Source organism: Gobio gobio, assembly GCF_949357685.1.
Source record: "Gobio gobio genome assembly, chromosome: 1".
NCBI lineage: Eukaryota > Metazoa > Chordata > Actinopteri > Cypriniformes > Gobionidae > Gobio > Gobio gobio.
This window is the reverse complement of record NC_137097.1, coordinates 36,567,614-36,584,842: the sequence shown is the minus strand read 5'-3', so window position 1 is coordinate 36,584,842 and position 17,229 is coordinate 36,567,614. Positions and strand designations below refer to the sequence as shown.

General features: G+C 36.8%; 1 protein-coding gene across 1 annotated transcript; it reads left to right on the top strand.

Moving 5' to 3' along the window:
- Positions 1–2,441: 2,441 nt before the first annotated feature.
- Positions 2,442–17,194, top strand: LOC307121748 (ecto-ADP-ribosyltransferase 4-like; the record flags this gene model as incomplete). The annotated part of the gene is made up of 3 exons (XM_079809492.1): positions 2,442–2,489; positions 2,566–3,306; positions 17,147–17,194. The coding sequence occupies 3 exons, from the start codon at positions 2,442–2,444 to the stop codon at positions 17,192–17,194; spliced, it is 837 nt and encodes a 278-aa protein (XP_079665618.1).
- Positions 17,195–17,229: the final 35 nt, after the last annotated feature.

Sequence of the window (17,229 nt, the reverse complement as noted above, 5' to 3'; positions counted from 1 at the left end):
TTTTATTTTAAAATGATATATTTTCATTTTACATTTTTATGATTTCATAACTTTGAACTAGACCATAGATAAATACTATTTTATAAAATGATATGGACACATGATCCCTAAACACATTCGTTTAGGGCTAGCAAGCAACAGTTAATATTTTACTTTGGTTTTAGCTTATTCATTTTTGGAATAAATGGTCTAGAAACCACATTTAAGCCGCGTTTCCACTGCAGGAACTTTCCCCAGGAACTAGAAACTTTGGGGTGGTAGTCGGTGTGTTTTGACCGCAGGAACCAGGGTCAAATGAAGTTCTGGGAAAATATTTCCCCCTCCAAACGGCCCTGCTCGCGTGGTAGTACTTTTCCAAAGTTCAGGAACTTTCGGGGGTGGGACTTGGGCGCTGAACATGCTGATTGGTTGAGCTCAAGTCAAGTCAACTTTATTTATATAGCGCTTTTAACAATGCAAATTGTTTCAAAGCAGATTTACAGTGTTAAACAGGAAAATAATGCAGCATAATTTTATTGAAAACGGTTATGTCATCAGTTCATTTCAATTATCATACAGTGACAGTGTGGGCTTTAGATCAGTAATTAGATCAGTAATTTAGTTTAAATGGTTAATTTAGTTTAATAATTAGATTTATTTGAATATTTAGTTGAATAATTTAGAAAAAAAATGTATTGTCCCCTACTGAGCAAGCCAAGCCAGAGGCAACAGTGGCAAGGAAACCAAAACCCCATCAGGTGACCTAATGGAGAAAAATAAACCTTGGGAGAAACCAGGCTCAGTCGGGGTGCCAGATCTCCTCTGGCCACGCAGCATTTTATTTCAACCGGCATTTTTAAAAGTCTTGCGAGGTTCGTTCTGCATTCAGTAAATATCACTCTTTCTGTCCGATGGCACGCGTTGTCTCAGGATGCGCACAGTCAATGTCTGTAATAGCTGACTGTAACATACATTGTCTTATTTTAAATCTAGCTTTTAGAATACGCTTTAGTATCAGTGCTCGTCTCTTTTCCGGCATTTTGTTAATTACATCTTTAGTAAACCAATCCATAAGCAAAAGCAGCGCTGCTTGCATCTCCTCCATACTTGTTATTGTTGCAGACAGTATCGCACAAAAATGATTAATGTCCATCTGTGACTGGGAGGAACAGTCGTGCGCAGTCCCACATCTCTGGACTAATTTGCCTAATCTTCACAGTACTTTAGACCACAGTGGAGACGCAGATAGTAGCAAGTCAGGGGGGGAAAAGTTCCTGTAAAAAAAGTTCCTGATATAATTGTTCCAGGTAATTTCGGTGGAAACGGGGCTTTAGACAATAGTGTTGCACATACTTGTTTAAACTCGTCCAAGAGATTTCAACAGATTTGGGTGAGATGTTCTTCAGACAATAACAGTCAAAAAGATCTTTGTGATAGTCAACCGTTCCCATGTGACACAATGAATGAATGATGGTGTAGACTTCATAAAGCAAGTGACGACAAATGTTTGAACTGACATGAAAAAGTCTATGGTGATTTCATACAAAAAATGGCATACAGATGGAATTCACCCCAATTTTTGTCATACAGAGTCAGAAGAAAACACAAGATGAATGCAATTTCACAATTTATTATGGGTTTGCTATCTTGCTAACTATCTACTTTCCAGGCAGGATTTCTGGATTTCTAAGGTAATGTTAAGAAATAGCTTGAACAATGTTTGTTGTAGTAGGAAGAATTTATGATTTTGTGTAAAATTAAAAAGAATAATCTAAATATATTGCTAAAGAAGACTATTTGTTTACTTTACCGAAATACTTAAAAACGTGTCCAAATGTTGTCCCAATTGTCCAAATAGAACAAACTAAACTAACAAACTTCATATGAACAAACAATTTTAGATTAAATATACCAGTTTAGTTTACACTGCAACAAGATTACATGGTACTAACATATTTGCCTTATATTAAAGTAATATATGCTCAGAGGGAAAGAATCAAAAGTATGACAGTTTTTGAAAATCTTACATGTTTTTGACAGTGTATAATGTAATGCACACACACACCCAGAACACGTGGACACGGATGATTCGCAAAATACAAAAGCCCCCCTTCTTCATCTATTTTGAAGAGACATTGTCACGACAGACTTTTCTGATCTCCTCTCGCTGTTGCTCCTGAAAAATAACGAAAAGGAATCTGACAAGAAGAAACAACAGTATTCTGAGGCAAGTTTGTGGTTAAATATTAATATAACACTTCTATCAGTGAACATCACTGGTTTAAGTGATTTTTTTAATGTGCATGACATTTTATGTTGGTGAAGACGCAAATATATGAACATGTACTTATTGCATTGATAGATTATAGCATTTGTGTCACCTTGTTGTGTTTGTTAATGTCTTTCAGCATCTGTTCTTCACTAGATCTACTAGTTCATCTGAGGAATTTGAGTGAATCAAGATGTTGCTGATCATTGAAGCTCTTCTCATTTTTGCTGCTCTCGGACAGGTAATCCTGTGTTCTAGTATGAATATTACAGACATGAATACTGATGATGTGATCATTTTAATTCCTGTTGCTACAGGATCACAGAAATGCAGTTGAAGGACAGATATTTCCATTGGATTTCGCATTGAATTCTGTTGATGACCAATATATGGGCTGTAAAGGGGAAATGGCAGATCTGGTGAAAACAAAATATCTAGAGAAGGAAAAATCTGCCTCAGCTGAATTTAAAAAGACTTGGCAAGAAGCTGAAGATAATGCAAAGAAAGCAGAGGATAACTTGCAACAGATTCATTCAGTCGCCATTCATGTGTACACTAACAAAGACTCTAAAGTGTACAGTAATTTCACTAGTGCCACTCGTACTGACAAACAAAAGTACAAAGACAAGACATTCAAATGGTATTCTCTTCACTTTCTATTAACAGAAGCGATACAGATTCTGAAGAAAACACAAAATAGATGCTATGTAACTTATCGTGGTACAAATGTTCAATTCGATGTCCAGAACCAAGAGGTTCGTTTGAGCTCATTTTCATCCTCCTCTCTTGATCGTAAAGTAATACAGGGTTTTGGAAATAAATCTTGTCTTGAAATCTACACTTGTGAAGGTGCTGATGTGATCAAATATTCAAAGTATCCTGATGAGAAAGAGGTGCTGATTCCTCCATATGAGACGTTTAAAGTCACTGCTGTCAAAAACAGAACAGATCAGCCAGATCTCTGGTGTGACACTGTGTTTGTGTTGAATAGCACTGGAAAAACAAGTGATCTGAGTTGTGCATTGTTTAACAGTGGAAACCATGTTGCTTTCCTTAACGTTTTACTAATTTCGCAATTATTATTTTGCCAAGTGTTTACCTACTAACCATTTAAACGTTTATTTTTTTCTCATTGTTTGAAATGCTTGTCATGCTTAATTAAAGGGACAGTTTGATAAGATTTAGTAGTGATGGTAGACATTTTATGTCATTTTAATAAACGTTATTTTTTTCTCAATGTGTTGTTTCATTTCAGAATATTTTTCGTTCTTTTTTACATTTTAGACCTTTTACAACATGTGGTCTTGTTTCATGAACACAATGTATATTTTGTATGAAATGTTACAACCTGCCCTATAGGTGTGGGACTAAAGCAAGAGGCATGTTAGAACATGCTTATGTGACAGTTTAAAACTTCATCTAGACTAAACCTTGTTTAATAATTAAAAAAAAAGATAAACTAAAATATTGTTTAAATAAAAGGCATTTATTCACTTACTCATTTGGGTACATGAGAATGAACAAAAAATAAAACAAAGCTCAGCAAAAACAATGCAGATAAATTCATGAAGACAAACACACACGCACACACACACACACACACACACACACGCACGCACACACACACACACACACACACACACACACACACACACACACACACACACACACACACTCCTCCCTCCACATACAACTCAGAAGACATCTAGACGGAGAAGTAATGTTTCCAAACATTCAGTTTGATTATGGGAACATTAACATAATCTAACTTTTAAGTACATTCTTATAAAGTTTTCATGCGGGCATTTGATGTGGACAACTCCAAAAACAGCATTATCAGCTTCACTTTTTACTAACCCTTTTGACTTTATTTCTATGATATGTCTACAAGTCCTTATTGGAAATTACAGAGGTTTAGATGGTGGTTTTTTGGTCACCATTATGGCATTCAGTGTTTAATTTAGTCGGATTCTTGACCCTTGACTATTTAATGTTAGTTTTTCTCTGGCTTCTGCAACTGTGTGTTTATAAGACACATTCATTACACTGTAAAACCTAACAGTTGTATGTACTAAATAAAAATGGGTTCACTGCACTCAAACATTACAGAATGTTGTGTGGACACAATGACTGAAACAGAACTCAAAATGAATGAGTTATAGAACATTTCTAGTTCCCAGCATGACAATTGGATAATAATTGTATTGCTAAGTGATTAAATAAGTGATAATTGCGAATTGGTAGTGACACCTGATAATGGTAATGAGCAGAATCACTGAAGGAAATAGAAACACAAGAACTACAACTGACTACAGCCACAGCTTTAGATGAAATCAACTGAAGATAAAAGAAGACATTAAATCTCTGAAGATCTCAGCAGAGGAGGATTAAACAACTCCACAAACAGCATTACCAGCTTCACACATTACTAACCAAACTAACTTTATTTCTGTCATTTCTGATATATTGAAAATATTAGTTTTGTTTGAATTCACCATGATGGTGTTCAGTGTTTGCCTTTGTTGGAATCTTGACCCTTGACAAAATATGTCTTGCTCTGGCTGCTTTTACTGTGTTTATGAAGCACATTTGTTATGGTAAGAAAAAACCAAGAGAAAATGTGATCAGCTGGGGTTGGTTGTTCTTTGCTGATGATATTATCGTTATGTAATGACTAAATCACTTATCTCAATCAGAGTCTAATGCTCTAGTTTATAGAATTTTTTTTATATCATTCATAAATGATCCTATGTGATTCTACAGCACAAGATCCAGGATGGTTGCGAAAATTGAACACTATGCAGGATATAAATGAATAAAATTAATGCACAGAAGGTTTTTATCTACAACAGAACTTGGACACACACAGACATCAAGAATCAGCGTATGAATCTCAACAATGGTGACAATCAAAGTAAAAAATATTCAGATAAACAGATCAACTTTGAACATAAAACAAGCTACAAAAACATCACAACAAACAGAGCAAAAGTAAAAGCAAATAGTAAGAATCAAAGTCACAATTCAGATGCATAATTTATTCATGCCGCAACGCATGCTGGGACCAATGAGGGAGTTTTGATTGGTGGTATCCAGCATGCACTGCAGCATGAAGCTTTTCATTGATTGTCACCATTGTTGAGATTCATACGCAGATTCTTGATATCTGTGTGCGTCTAAATAATGCCGTAGATTGAATCTACATTAAAACTTTTGAGCACTACATGATTTAAAATTTTTGCATATTATTCAATTACCACAACAGTGCTGGATCTTGTGCTGCTGAATCACGTAGGCACCATTATGAATAATACAAATATTAAGAACACAATACTGCTATAATCAGAGCATAAGACTCTGAGTGAGATCAGTGACTTAAGCCACCACATGATGATTGTACCAACACCACTATAGCCAAAATCACCTAAACACATTTTCTCTAGGCATTTCTTACCATAACAAATGTGCTTTCTAAACAAAAAGTTAAAGCAGCCAGAGGCAAAAAAAAATTAATGTTAAATGTTTAAGGGTCAAGAGCCCAACTAAAGAAAAGACTCATCTCCATCATGGTGACATGATGAATGAATGATCAATTACACAATTATTTTCATTAAAACAGAAATAAAGTCAGTCTGGTTAGTAATAGTTGAAGCTGGTAGTGCTGTTTGTGGAGTTGTTTAATCCTTCTCTGCTGAGATATTCAGAGATTTAATGTCTTCTTTTATCTACTGTTATTTCATCTAAAGCTGTGGCTTAAATTGTAGTTCTTGTGTTTCTCTTTCCTTCTGTGATTCTGCTCATTATCATCAGGTGTTCATAATTAATGCTCAATCATCACTTAATTAATCACTTAATTACTCAACTGCAACATATATTAAGAATCATTTTAAAAAATGTCTATTATTGTACTCAACTGAAATGAGCTTAGAGTACTCATAACTGTTGGTTTTTAAACTCAAATTATTTGAGATAATAAGTTTCCTCAAATGTAATGAGTTTGCTTAACTCATTGGGTTTGACTTTGTGTGTGCTATTGTGAGCTAGCAGTAACTAGCAAGCTCTCTTGAGTTAATTTAAAGTTTGTTATTTCTGTTGTTTTATAGCCTGACGTCGTCATACTCAATTCTAGTCAGAATTTGAGTCTGATACTGCTCCGTTGGGCTGTGATTATGGGGCGTGTTTCAACCGAACCAGGAAAGACCTCAATTGGATAGACCTACAACCAATCAGAGCACCGGAGCGACGCATAACGCTAGTTGTCAAATGTCAACAGAACTCAACTGCATTGTGTTGCCAAGTCCACGGGTTGAAGCGACCCCAATTATGTGATATACAGACCCAGGAATGCGAATTTTAGCAGGCAGCCCTGCCAGAATAAAACATATTTTACCCCCCAAATGCCTTTTTTTCCCCCGGAGAACCCCCCTGGAAAGCTATTGGGCTTGTTTTTGGCTAGTTTTGAGGAACATTGCAAATGGGCGGGTTTTGTTGTAAAAACCTGGCAACCCTGTCTGCACGCACGCTGGAATAAGTAAGTAGCCTAACGTTAGAAGAAAAAGATGTAAACGAGCTTTGCCGGTGTTGTAAAAAAATAATTTAAGGATACACAGAGTACTTACCAACACGATCATCATTTCTGAGAGAAATAGTAAAGGTGAATGCATATACGTACAAGTTCTCCGTTTAGGATTAGAACAGATTCAACCCAAGCGCCTTTGATGACGTGGATGATTACGTTATTGTTTATCATCTGTCCATCATCGTCTAAAGCCCACCCTGACAATTTCGTTGGTCCGAACAGCTTCTGTTCGGGCATAATTACTTCTCTACCGATCAAGTCCAGACCGAACTGCCCGTGTAAAAATGTTGTGGGCGGGGCTAAGTTCGGCTGGCATCCAGGCTAGTTGTTTTACTCATTATAGTGAAGTTTTAGCTGTAAAATGTATTTGAATGCAGTGTAAAGTTTAATTGGATATTAAAGGGTTAGTTCACCCAAAAATGAAAATTCTGTCATTAATTACTCACCCTTATGTCGTTCGAGACCCGTAAGACCTCCGTTCATATTCGGAACACAAATGAAGATATTTTTGTTGAAAGCTGATGGCTGAGAAAGGCTTCAGATAGGCCTCCATTGGCATTCAGTACACTTATACTCCCAAGACCGATAAAAGGCACTTAAAATGTCGTTACAAAGTCCATCTCACCACAGTGACTCTACAATAATCTTACGATGCGACGACAATAGTTTTTGTGCGCAAAAAAAAATCAAAATAACACCTTTATCCAGCTTGTTATTGCCTTCCGCGTGTGCCTCCACGACGCATGCGCGAGAATATGACGTAGCGCCGGGGTTCGGGAATCCATGAAATGCACACTCTAACCCCATTTTGAGCACTACTCCGAGACCTAAAGCACGATCAATGTAGAATCCAACAGCTGAGATACGCGCGTCTTCCTCTGATTGTAAAAAAATCACTTCTGGGTCATCTGTCCGAACGCCGGATCTGCGTCATATTATCGCGCATGCGTCGTGGAGGCACACACGGAAGGCAGTAACAAGTTGGAAATAGGTGTTATTTTGATTTTTTTTGCACACAAAAAATATTGTCGTCGCATCGTAAGATTATTGTAGAGTCACTGTGGTGAGATGGACTTTGTAACGATGTTTTGAGTGCCTTTTATCCGTCTTGGGAGTATAAGTGTACTGAATGCCAATGGAGGCCTATCTGAAGCCTTTCTCAGCCATCAGCTTTCAACAAAAATATCTTCATTTGTGTTCCGAATATGAACGGAGGTCTTACGGGTCTCGAACGACGTGAGGGTAAGTAATTAATGACAGAATTTTCATTTTTGGGTGAACTAACCCTTTAAGAAATATCCTTGGTTTAGTGGACTCATTTAAAATAAGTTCAGAGTACTCATGACTACAGTTTTTCTTTACTTCAATTAAAGGTCCTGTTCTTCGTGATCCCATTTTTCAAACTTTAGTTAGTGTGTAATGTTGCTGTTAGAGCATTTATAATACCTGTAAAATTATAAAGCTCAAAGTTCAATGCCAAGCGAGATATTTTATTTAACAGAAGTTCCCTTTCAAAGCCTACAGCGAACGGCTGGTTAGGACTACATCCTGGTATTTCCTGCTTTAATTACGTCAGTATAGCAGTGTGTCGACTAACCTCCGCCCACAAGAACGCGTGAAAAAGGGGGCGTGGTCTTGTTGCTCCCGCGTGGAGAATAGGAAGTGTTGCGTTCGGTTGCGTTCGTATAGTTTGTTTGTTGCCATGTCGTCGAGACGCTGTTATTTTCATCCCGGAGTCAAGTCACCTTTGTTTGGCTTTCCCAGGGACGCTGTACTTAGAGATCATTGAGCGCATGCATCCCCATTATGGTGAGAGGCGTGACCTTTCCGGTAACGTGCGCTCTGCGTGCCCTAAGCTGCTGTCGAATCACAACACGGGAACCGCTGGCACAATCAGAACTCGTTACGTGTTTCTGAAGGAGGGACTTCATAGAACAGGGAAATCTTTCAAGCCGTTTTGAGGACAGTGAAAACAGCAGTATACAGATAAGTAAATTGTGTGAAAAATACTGTGTTTTTTTACACGCGAAACATGAACACATGTTATATTGCACACTGTAAACACAATCAAAGCTTCAAAAAAAACACGAAAAACGGGACCTTTAAGTTTGTTAAACTCAATTTAATTGAGGTAATCAGTTTCCTCAAATTAAATGAGTTTGCTTAACTTGTTGGGTTTTACAGTGTATGTTGAAAAAGCCAAGCTAAAATATTGTCAGGAATCAGACTGATCTCATCCAGTGTCTGAACTTTGATCATATGGGTGATGTGTAATTGATTTATGTTTTTGATTTTAATTTTTATTTGTGCAACAAACGGTTCAGTGATGTTTTAGTCAGATAATCTGAAGGATTTTGAAAACACATTCTGTTCAATTCCTTCTGTCGCTTTCATAACATCACCTCAAACTTAGGTTTGATGATCTTTAGACAATACTGGGCAAAAGGTATTAGAAGTGATATAGTAATCATACCCATGTAACATAATGAATACATTGTGGTGTGGACTTCATACAGGAAGTGGTCATATGTTTGCAATGCTTTATTGTACTGAACATGAATCCAGCGTCAACATACGCTCCTGACTATCGATTATAACATACAATTTTTTTCAAGAAACCACTTTTAAAAATTTAGTTGAAAACATACCTTTTAAAAAAACTCTTCCTACAGCTTTCATTAAATCATCTCAATTTGGGTTGGATGGCCTTCAGACAATAATGGTCAAACAGATGTTAAAATATTTGTGATATAGTCAACCATTCCCATGTAACACGAATTAATAAATGAATGAATGACCGAGTGATGTGTGGACTTCATACAAGAATTGAGGTCATATGTTTGCAATGGTTTGATGCATTCACGAGGACCATGTATTTGTACAGTGTGGTGAATGCTCCACCTACTGGTCATTGTCTGACATTAATTTTAACTCATGGCCAAATACCTTTATGCACAAGGTAAGACTGTTGTAGCCCTACAGTAAGTGTTGTTTAAAAAATAAAAACCAAATACAAACAGGCAAATAAGAGCAACACACAAGTGCACAAAAGCGCAACATTGTGCTGTTATAGTGCCTTGTTTGGGTGCCATCACTTGCTGTAACCTTTGTGCAAGAAAAAAAAGGCAAAAGCACAGAAGTGAAAGCAATCAGCAATATGCATTCATCTAAAATAAGTTAATAGATGTTTAGGTTTATTGTACAGAAAATGTACTCAATTAAACTATATATATATATATATATATATATATATATATATATATATATATATATATATACAGTGGGGAGAACAAGTATTTGATACACTGCCGATTTTGCAGGTTTGCCAACTTGCAAAGCATGTAGAAGTCTGTTGTCTATTTTTATCATAGGTACACTTTATATGTGAGAGACGAAATCTAAAAATAAAATATAGAAAATCACATTGTATGCTTTTTAAGTAATTACTTAGCATTTTATTGCATGACATAAGTATTTGATCACCTACCAACCGGTAAGAATTCTGGCTCTCACAGACCTGTTAGTTTTCTTTAAGAAGTCCTCCTGTTCTCCACTCATTACCTGTATTAACTGCACCTGTTTGAACTCGTTACCTGTATAAAAGACACCTGTCCACACACTCAATGAAACAGAGAGCTGTGTAAGGACATCAGGGATAAAATTGTAGACCTGCACAAGGCTGGGATGGGCTACAGGACAATAGGCAAGCAGCTTGGTGAGAATGCAACAACCGTTGGCGCAATTATTAGAAAACGGAAGAAGTTCAAGATGACGGTCAATCTCCCTCGGTCTGGGGCACCATCCAAGATCTCACCTCGTGGGGCATCAATGATCATGAGGAAGTTGAGGGATCAGCCCAGAACTACACGACAGGACCTGGTCAATGACCTGAAGAGAGCTGGGACCCCAGTCTCAAAGAAAACCATTAGTAACACACTATGCTGTCATGGATTAAAATCCTGCAGCGCACGCAAGGTCCCCCTGCTCAAGCCAGCACATGTCCAGGCCAGGGCCGTACAGAGAGTTCTTCGTGGGCAGGGGCTCAAATGTAAAAAAGGGGCAAAAAAAATTAAAATAATTATATATATATATATATATATATATATATCAGGGCTCGACATTAACGCTTGTCCGGGACAAGTGGATTTTTTGAAGGGGCAAGTGAAAAATGATTTTACTTGCCCGACGGACAAGTAGCCTGATAAAACGTCATTAACAAAATTAACTAGGGAATCACCCAAATGCAAGAATGATTCTGCATTCATTAGTGTAAGTGGCGATTGACAGTGAATGATAATAATGTATAATGAACTGACGGTAACTAACGTTGCGCTGTTTACGCTCGCGCAGCCTCTCGAGGAGAAATCGAAACAAATGTGCACCGCTCACACATAGAAACTCAGTTAACACACTGCTGTAAAAATGTAGAAATGTGGAGTTTATTTATATTTATAATATGATACAGTTGCAACATTACCAAGAGTGCTGTTTTCCTGAATAACATCACGACTGAAAATGACACTGATTTCATATGACAGTTCCATAAACAATTATTAACATTAAGTCACTTACATTTTAGATGCAATATTGAGTGTTTTTGTTCTATTTCAGCAGCGAAAATAGTTCCAAAAGATCACAGCAGAACGCGTGTCACAGCAACAGCGTGTTAGTGAATGATTCAGCGTTTTGAATGAATCGATAGAATCAAAGATTCAATGAATGATCGTAAACGCCTACCTCATTCTTGAATGAATCAGCGTTTGAACGAATCGACTCAATGACTCACTCATTCAGACGGTCACCTGCGCCACCTACTGGTGGTTTAGGTTCATCTTTCCAGCATTTCTTATTTGTATATTTAAAACAATCTCATAACATTATTTAATAAAGTTGTAATTTTTCAGTGTAAATTATTTAATTTGACTGGTAACAGCCAGTGTTGTCTTCTAATTTAATTGATTGATCCAATTTAAGAATATAAAAGGAAATCTGAATCATAGCCTTTATTTAATAAGATTAGGGGGGAAATGCCCTTTATAAAAGGTAAAAATATCACAAATATGCATATGTCAAAGCTGATTGAACACTGGTGAGAATATTGCTTCAGAATAAATTTTATTTACAACACAAAAAAAAATCTTTTTTTTTCCGGACAAGCATATTTTTTACTCGGACAAGTGGATGACAGATTTACTTGTCCGAAGGACAAGCACGTGAACATGCTTAATGTCGAGCCCTGTATATGCTCATCAAGTCTGCATTTATTTAATCAAAAATACAGAAAAAAACAGTAGCCTTATATTTTGAAATATTATTACATTATATTCTTTTTAACTTTTTATTAATCAAAGAATCTTGAAAAGAATATCACAGTTTCCATCATTGACATTAAATCCTCATATTAGAATGATTTCTGAATGATCATGTGACACTGAAGAGTGGAGTAATGATGCTGAAAATCCAGCTGTGATCACAGGAATAAATTATATTTTAAATTATTTTAAAATAGAAAACCATTATTTTAATAATATTTCACAATATTGCTGTTTTTTATCAATGCAGGCTTGATGAACATAAGAGAGTTCTTTCATAATGCTGCATAATATAAAAAAATGGTAATATAGCTAATAAAGTCCTTTCACGTAACCATTTCGCCAGCCTACACTTCACATAACAGGCCTGTAGGAGCCGGTGGCACTTGGGTTTTGTTAACTTTGATAGTTTCATGAAATAGTAAACGGTGTATAAATATACATAAATACAAGTGAATTTAACACTACTTACCATTAATGCGACTTTTGCTGCTGCATGGTTTCATTTGTTGTCTGTTAAAATCCATTTTGTCAGTGATGCAATTTATAAAATGAGACAAACCGCAGGAAATCATTCCACAAACGTTAGTTCTTCTGTCCATGTAATTTTCAACCGATTTATGAATAAGAACAGAAAATTACCGCTTCACATCGCCCAATGGAATTTGAACTTGCTTTGCCAGATCACGATTGGTTGGTGTATATACATGACAAACGGGCATTGGTGAATTGTGTAATACTTTGAAATATATAATATATAGATTTGTAATTAAATCAACACATTAGCTTTGATTATGGATGAAAAAAAAAAATTGGTTTACTTTTTTCCCGCGAGGCCACACACTCTCTGAAAGGACCATATTTGGCTCGAGAGCCGTTTCCGAACAGTGGAAAATCAGCTGTCAATCAAAACGCACGCAACCCATAGCAACGCGTTATGGCAACGCCTCAAAAGAAATTGTCCGACTTTTGAGCCGTTCGTTACTATTGTATACATTGTCATGTTATAATACTCACATTTATTTAGTTTTATTGACCACGATATTATCATTGATATTTGTCTGAGAGGGGCACTTTTGATTCATTTTGAAAAAGGGCAGGGGCTCGAGCACCCAAAGCCCCCCCTGCACGTGCCTGGTCCAGGCCCATCTGAAGTTTGCCAATGACCATCTGGATGATCCAGAGGAGGAATGGGAGAAGGTCATGTGGTCTGATGAGACAAAAATAGAGCTATTTGGTCTAAACTCCACTCACCATGTTTGGAGGAAGAAGAAGGATGAGTACAACCCCAAGAACACCATCCCAACCATGAAGCATGGAAGTGGAAGCATCATTCTTTGGGGATCCTTTTCTGCAAAGGGGACAGGATGACTGCACCGTATTAAGGGGAGGATGGATGGGGCCATGAATCGCAAGATCTTGGCCAACAACCTCCTTCCCTCAGTAAGAGCATTGACGATGGTTTAGCAACTGAGGCGAAATCAGACACATAATCGCCGGTTACATTTACTAATGTTTTAAATGCTTTTGCTTAACAGACTCTCCCCCAACATAGCAGAGAAGGATCCTCGGTTACCCTGAAAACAATTAGATAAGACGTGAAGGAATTTGCAGAGAGAGCTTTCTGAAAAGGACAAATAAACCGTCTTAAGCTCATATATCCTATATACAACCACTTGAGAAATATATCAACATATATCCATCTCATGATTTGTTTTTATAGGGTTTAATCTATGTTTTAATTCAATCTCTGTTGGATTTGTTTCAGAATTGCATACTATGTTTAACGAAAATCATGTGTATGGCATGTTTGGTGTCTACGAAGTTGAGATTTAAAGACCTGAATGATTGTGCATATGATATGTCAATCCTTGTGCAACATATTAGTATTACACAAGTCTTTAATAGTACCTTCCTCTGCAATAGAATCATGCTCGAAATAAAGAGCCATAGAATCTCCAGAAAAACTTCCTGCTTGGAAATCCCAACAATCTCATTGGTCAAGTCTACCTCAGGAGGGTGTGACCACTCCCAGACTATAAAAGGAGCAATGAACTCGTCCCTCCCTCTCTCTCTTCTGCCTCTCGCTCATGGACACGACACGCTGTGCCTGTGGGCTTCCGCCTAGCAGGCCGCCAACATGGTGCCTGATGGCCTCACAAGGCCATGGACCAGAAGACCCAGACTCCGCACGCCATGTGTAATTTCCTCATCCTCAACGGATTTGCAGCAACCACGCATTATTTCTTTTTCAATCAATGCAGAAGAACTTGATCGCCACGTCAATGCCATTGGACGGAACCAACAAACTTTCTCCTGCGATTTCACCTCGGACGGTCTTCTACAGCTAAGCCTAAATGCAAGTAAAGTACGAAACAGAAAACGCTGTGTAGTAAGTAAAACTGTAAACTCTTTGTTCAGACAAATACGTTTATTAATGGTGGTTTTTCCAAAAGATTCTAGACTTTCTGCATAACTTTTCCCTCCAACCACTTTAACCTTACCTCTTGTCATGTATGTATTGTGTATGTCATGTATGTCTTCTGTTATTTGTAGTCTTGTTACGTGATTTAGTTATTAAAGTTTGTGCACAATATATGTTGGTCCTGACTCCGTGCCTGCAAACATATTGTCCCTTGAATGATCGATCTTGCTATGCGCTCTAAGGGCTTAGGTAAATTCAAAGAAATAATTATTTTTCTATGGCCATGAAAAATATCCTTTTCTAATTCGATTGATAATCAATACTGAATGTCCTTAGGACGAACTGATTGAATGATTGTAATGTTAATGTAGCTACATCAAGTTAATCTATTTAACTGATTCAAATATTCATAATTAATCATAATGAATAATCATAATGAGTTATGAATAATTATTAATATTTCCCCTCAGAGCTAATTCGCTTCAATGGGTCGTGGCTGGGTCTTCCAGCATGACAACGACTCGAAACACACAGCCAGGGCAACTAAGTTGTGGAACTAAGGAGTGGCCTAGCCAGTCTCCAGACCTGAACCCAATTGAAAATATTTGGTGGGAGCTGAAAGTTTGTATTGTCCAGCGACAGCCCCGAAACCTGAAGGATCTGGAGAAGGTCTGTATGGAGGAGTGGGCCAAAATCCCTGCAGGAAACGTATGATCTCTGTAATTGCAAATTTCTGTACCAAATATTTCTGTACCAAATATTAAGTTCTGATTTTCTGATGTATCAAATACTTATGTCATGCAATAAAATGCAAATTAATTACTTCTCAGGGGTGTCCAAACTCAGACCTGGAGGGTCACTATCCTGCACAGTTCAGCTCCAACTTGCCTCAACACACCTTTCACACCAAGTTTCTAGTATGCCTAGTAAGATCTTGATTAGCTGGTTCAGGAGTTTGATTGGGGTTGGAGCTGAACTCTGCAGGACAGTGACCCTCCAAGAGCAAGATTGGACACACCTTGTTTAGATCATTAAGAATATCATCTATCTATAGATCTCACATCACTAATATTATAGATTTTTGAACAGAATATGCAAATGTAATCAGTGCATGACCTAATATATTGTAATACTGTATCTTCTGATCCAAACAGAATTTTTCTGAATCCAAATAGAACTTTCTATAGACTGTTCATTTTTATTTTCATTTGTAGGGGAGCACAGGGCACAACCTAACGCGGGTTAGTTGTAACATGCATGGTTAAAAACATTCCACACATGCCAGGATGACGCAACTTAGTGTACTAGTTGCCATTTCAATATTATTTAGAGAAAAAAATGAAACAAAATTAAAAAATCTTTGGAAGATGTTACTGAATATTTATTTTACCATCTCAAAAGTAAATTTCTTACTTAAGTTTATTTTTTATCTCTGTTTTTTTTGTGTTTATTTAAAATAAGACAGATCTGATATTATTTTAATTTTATGTCTGTTACTTAACAGTTGAGATCGTTCTTTAATGCTGATCTAACAGCAGAAGACACTAGCCAGGTTTAAATCCCAGTTGAGAAGGTGGGTGCGTTTTAACACTGTGTTACAATGAGCCCCTTTTTAGAACTACGCTATAATATTCTATAATTTTATGAATTATTTTGAGAAACCATGAGAAAAGGGTGAATAATGACTGAGAGTCAAGGTTCAGAAATTATTCATTATTATTAGCCTATGTTTTTAACTATGCTGTTTAGCTGTATTTAGCGATGTGTTTGTAGTCAAACTGAAAAAATAGTATATTTTTAATGATTTAAAAATGCCATTATTTTATTTAAAAAATTGAATAATTGTATTTTATTGACAAAATATTTTAGTTTGTCTTGGATATTTTTTTGATTGTATCAGGTAACATTTTAAGCTACCATTTGGTCATGTTACTATGTACCCCACCTATGGGGCATGTTGTCACATTTCACTTCCATTCTTTCAGGGTAAATCAAGAAAAAAGTATACACTGTATTAATGAAACAAAACTACATATTTGTACTAGACGTGTGCAATTAATGTGGGAAAAAATAAATACTCAGAACCCCAAGTGGATTTACACAAACTGAGACAGTCAAAAGTGTTTGGCTGTGCCCCGCTCTCCCCTACTTCCTACAACTACTACCTGCTCAGACACAGGAATGAAAAAATTGTTTTGCCCATTGTGTCATTTCTTAACACAAACATGTAAACACCCAGACCACATGAAAATATTTAGAAAAGCCAAACTTCCTGATCTCTTGGTGACTAGGTGTAAGTGACTGACTTTTCTGTTCTCTTCTCATCGTTGCTCCTGAGCTCCTGAAAAACACAAAATCTGACGGAAAGAACAATATTATCAGGTAAATTTAGGGGTCAATATATTAGAGAACATCACATGTTTAAGTGATTATTTGATATGATTTTGCTATCCAGCAGAAAGAACCAGTTACACAAATTAAAATCTATATTATGTAAGAAGCTGGTGAACTCAGTATAATTGTGCAACATATTGCTATTTGAGTATTTATGAACAGCTGTTGTGTTTCTGGTTGTCTTTCAGCATCTGTTCTTCACAAAATCTACTAGTTCATCTGAGGGATTTGACTGAATCAAGATGTTGCTGATCATTGAAGCTCTTCTTCT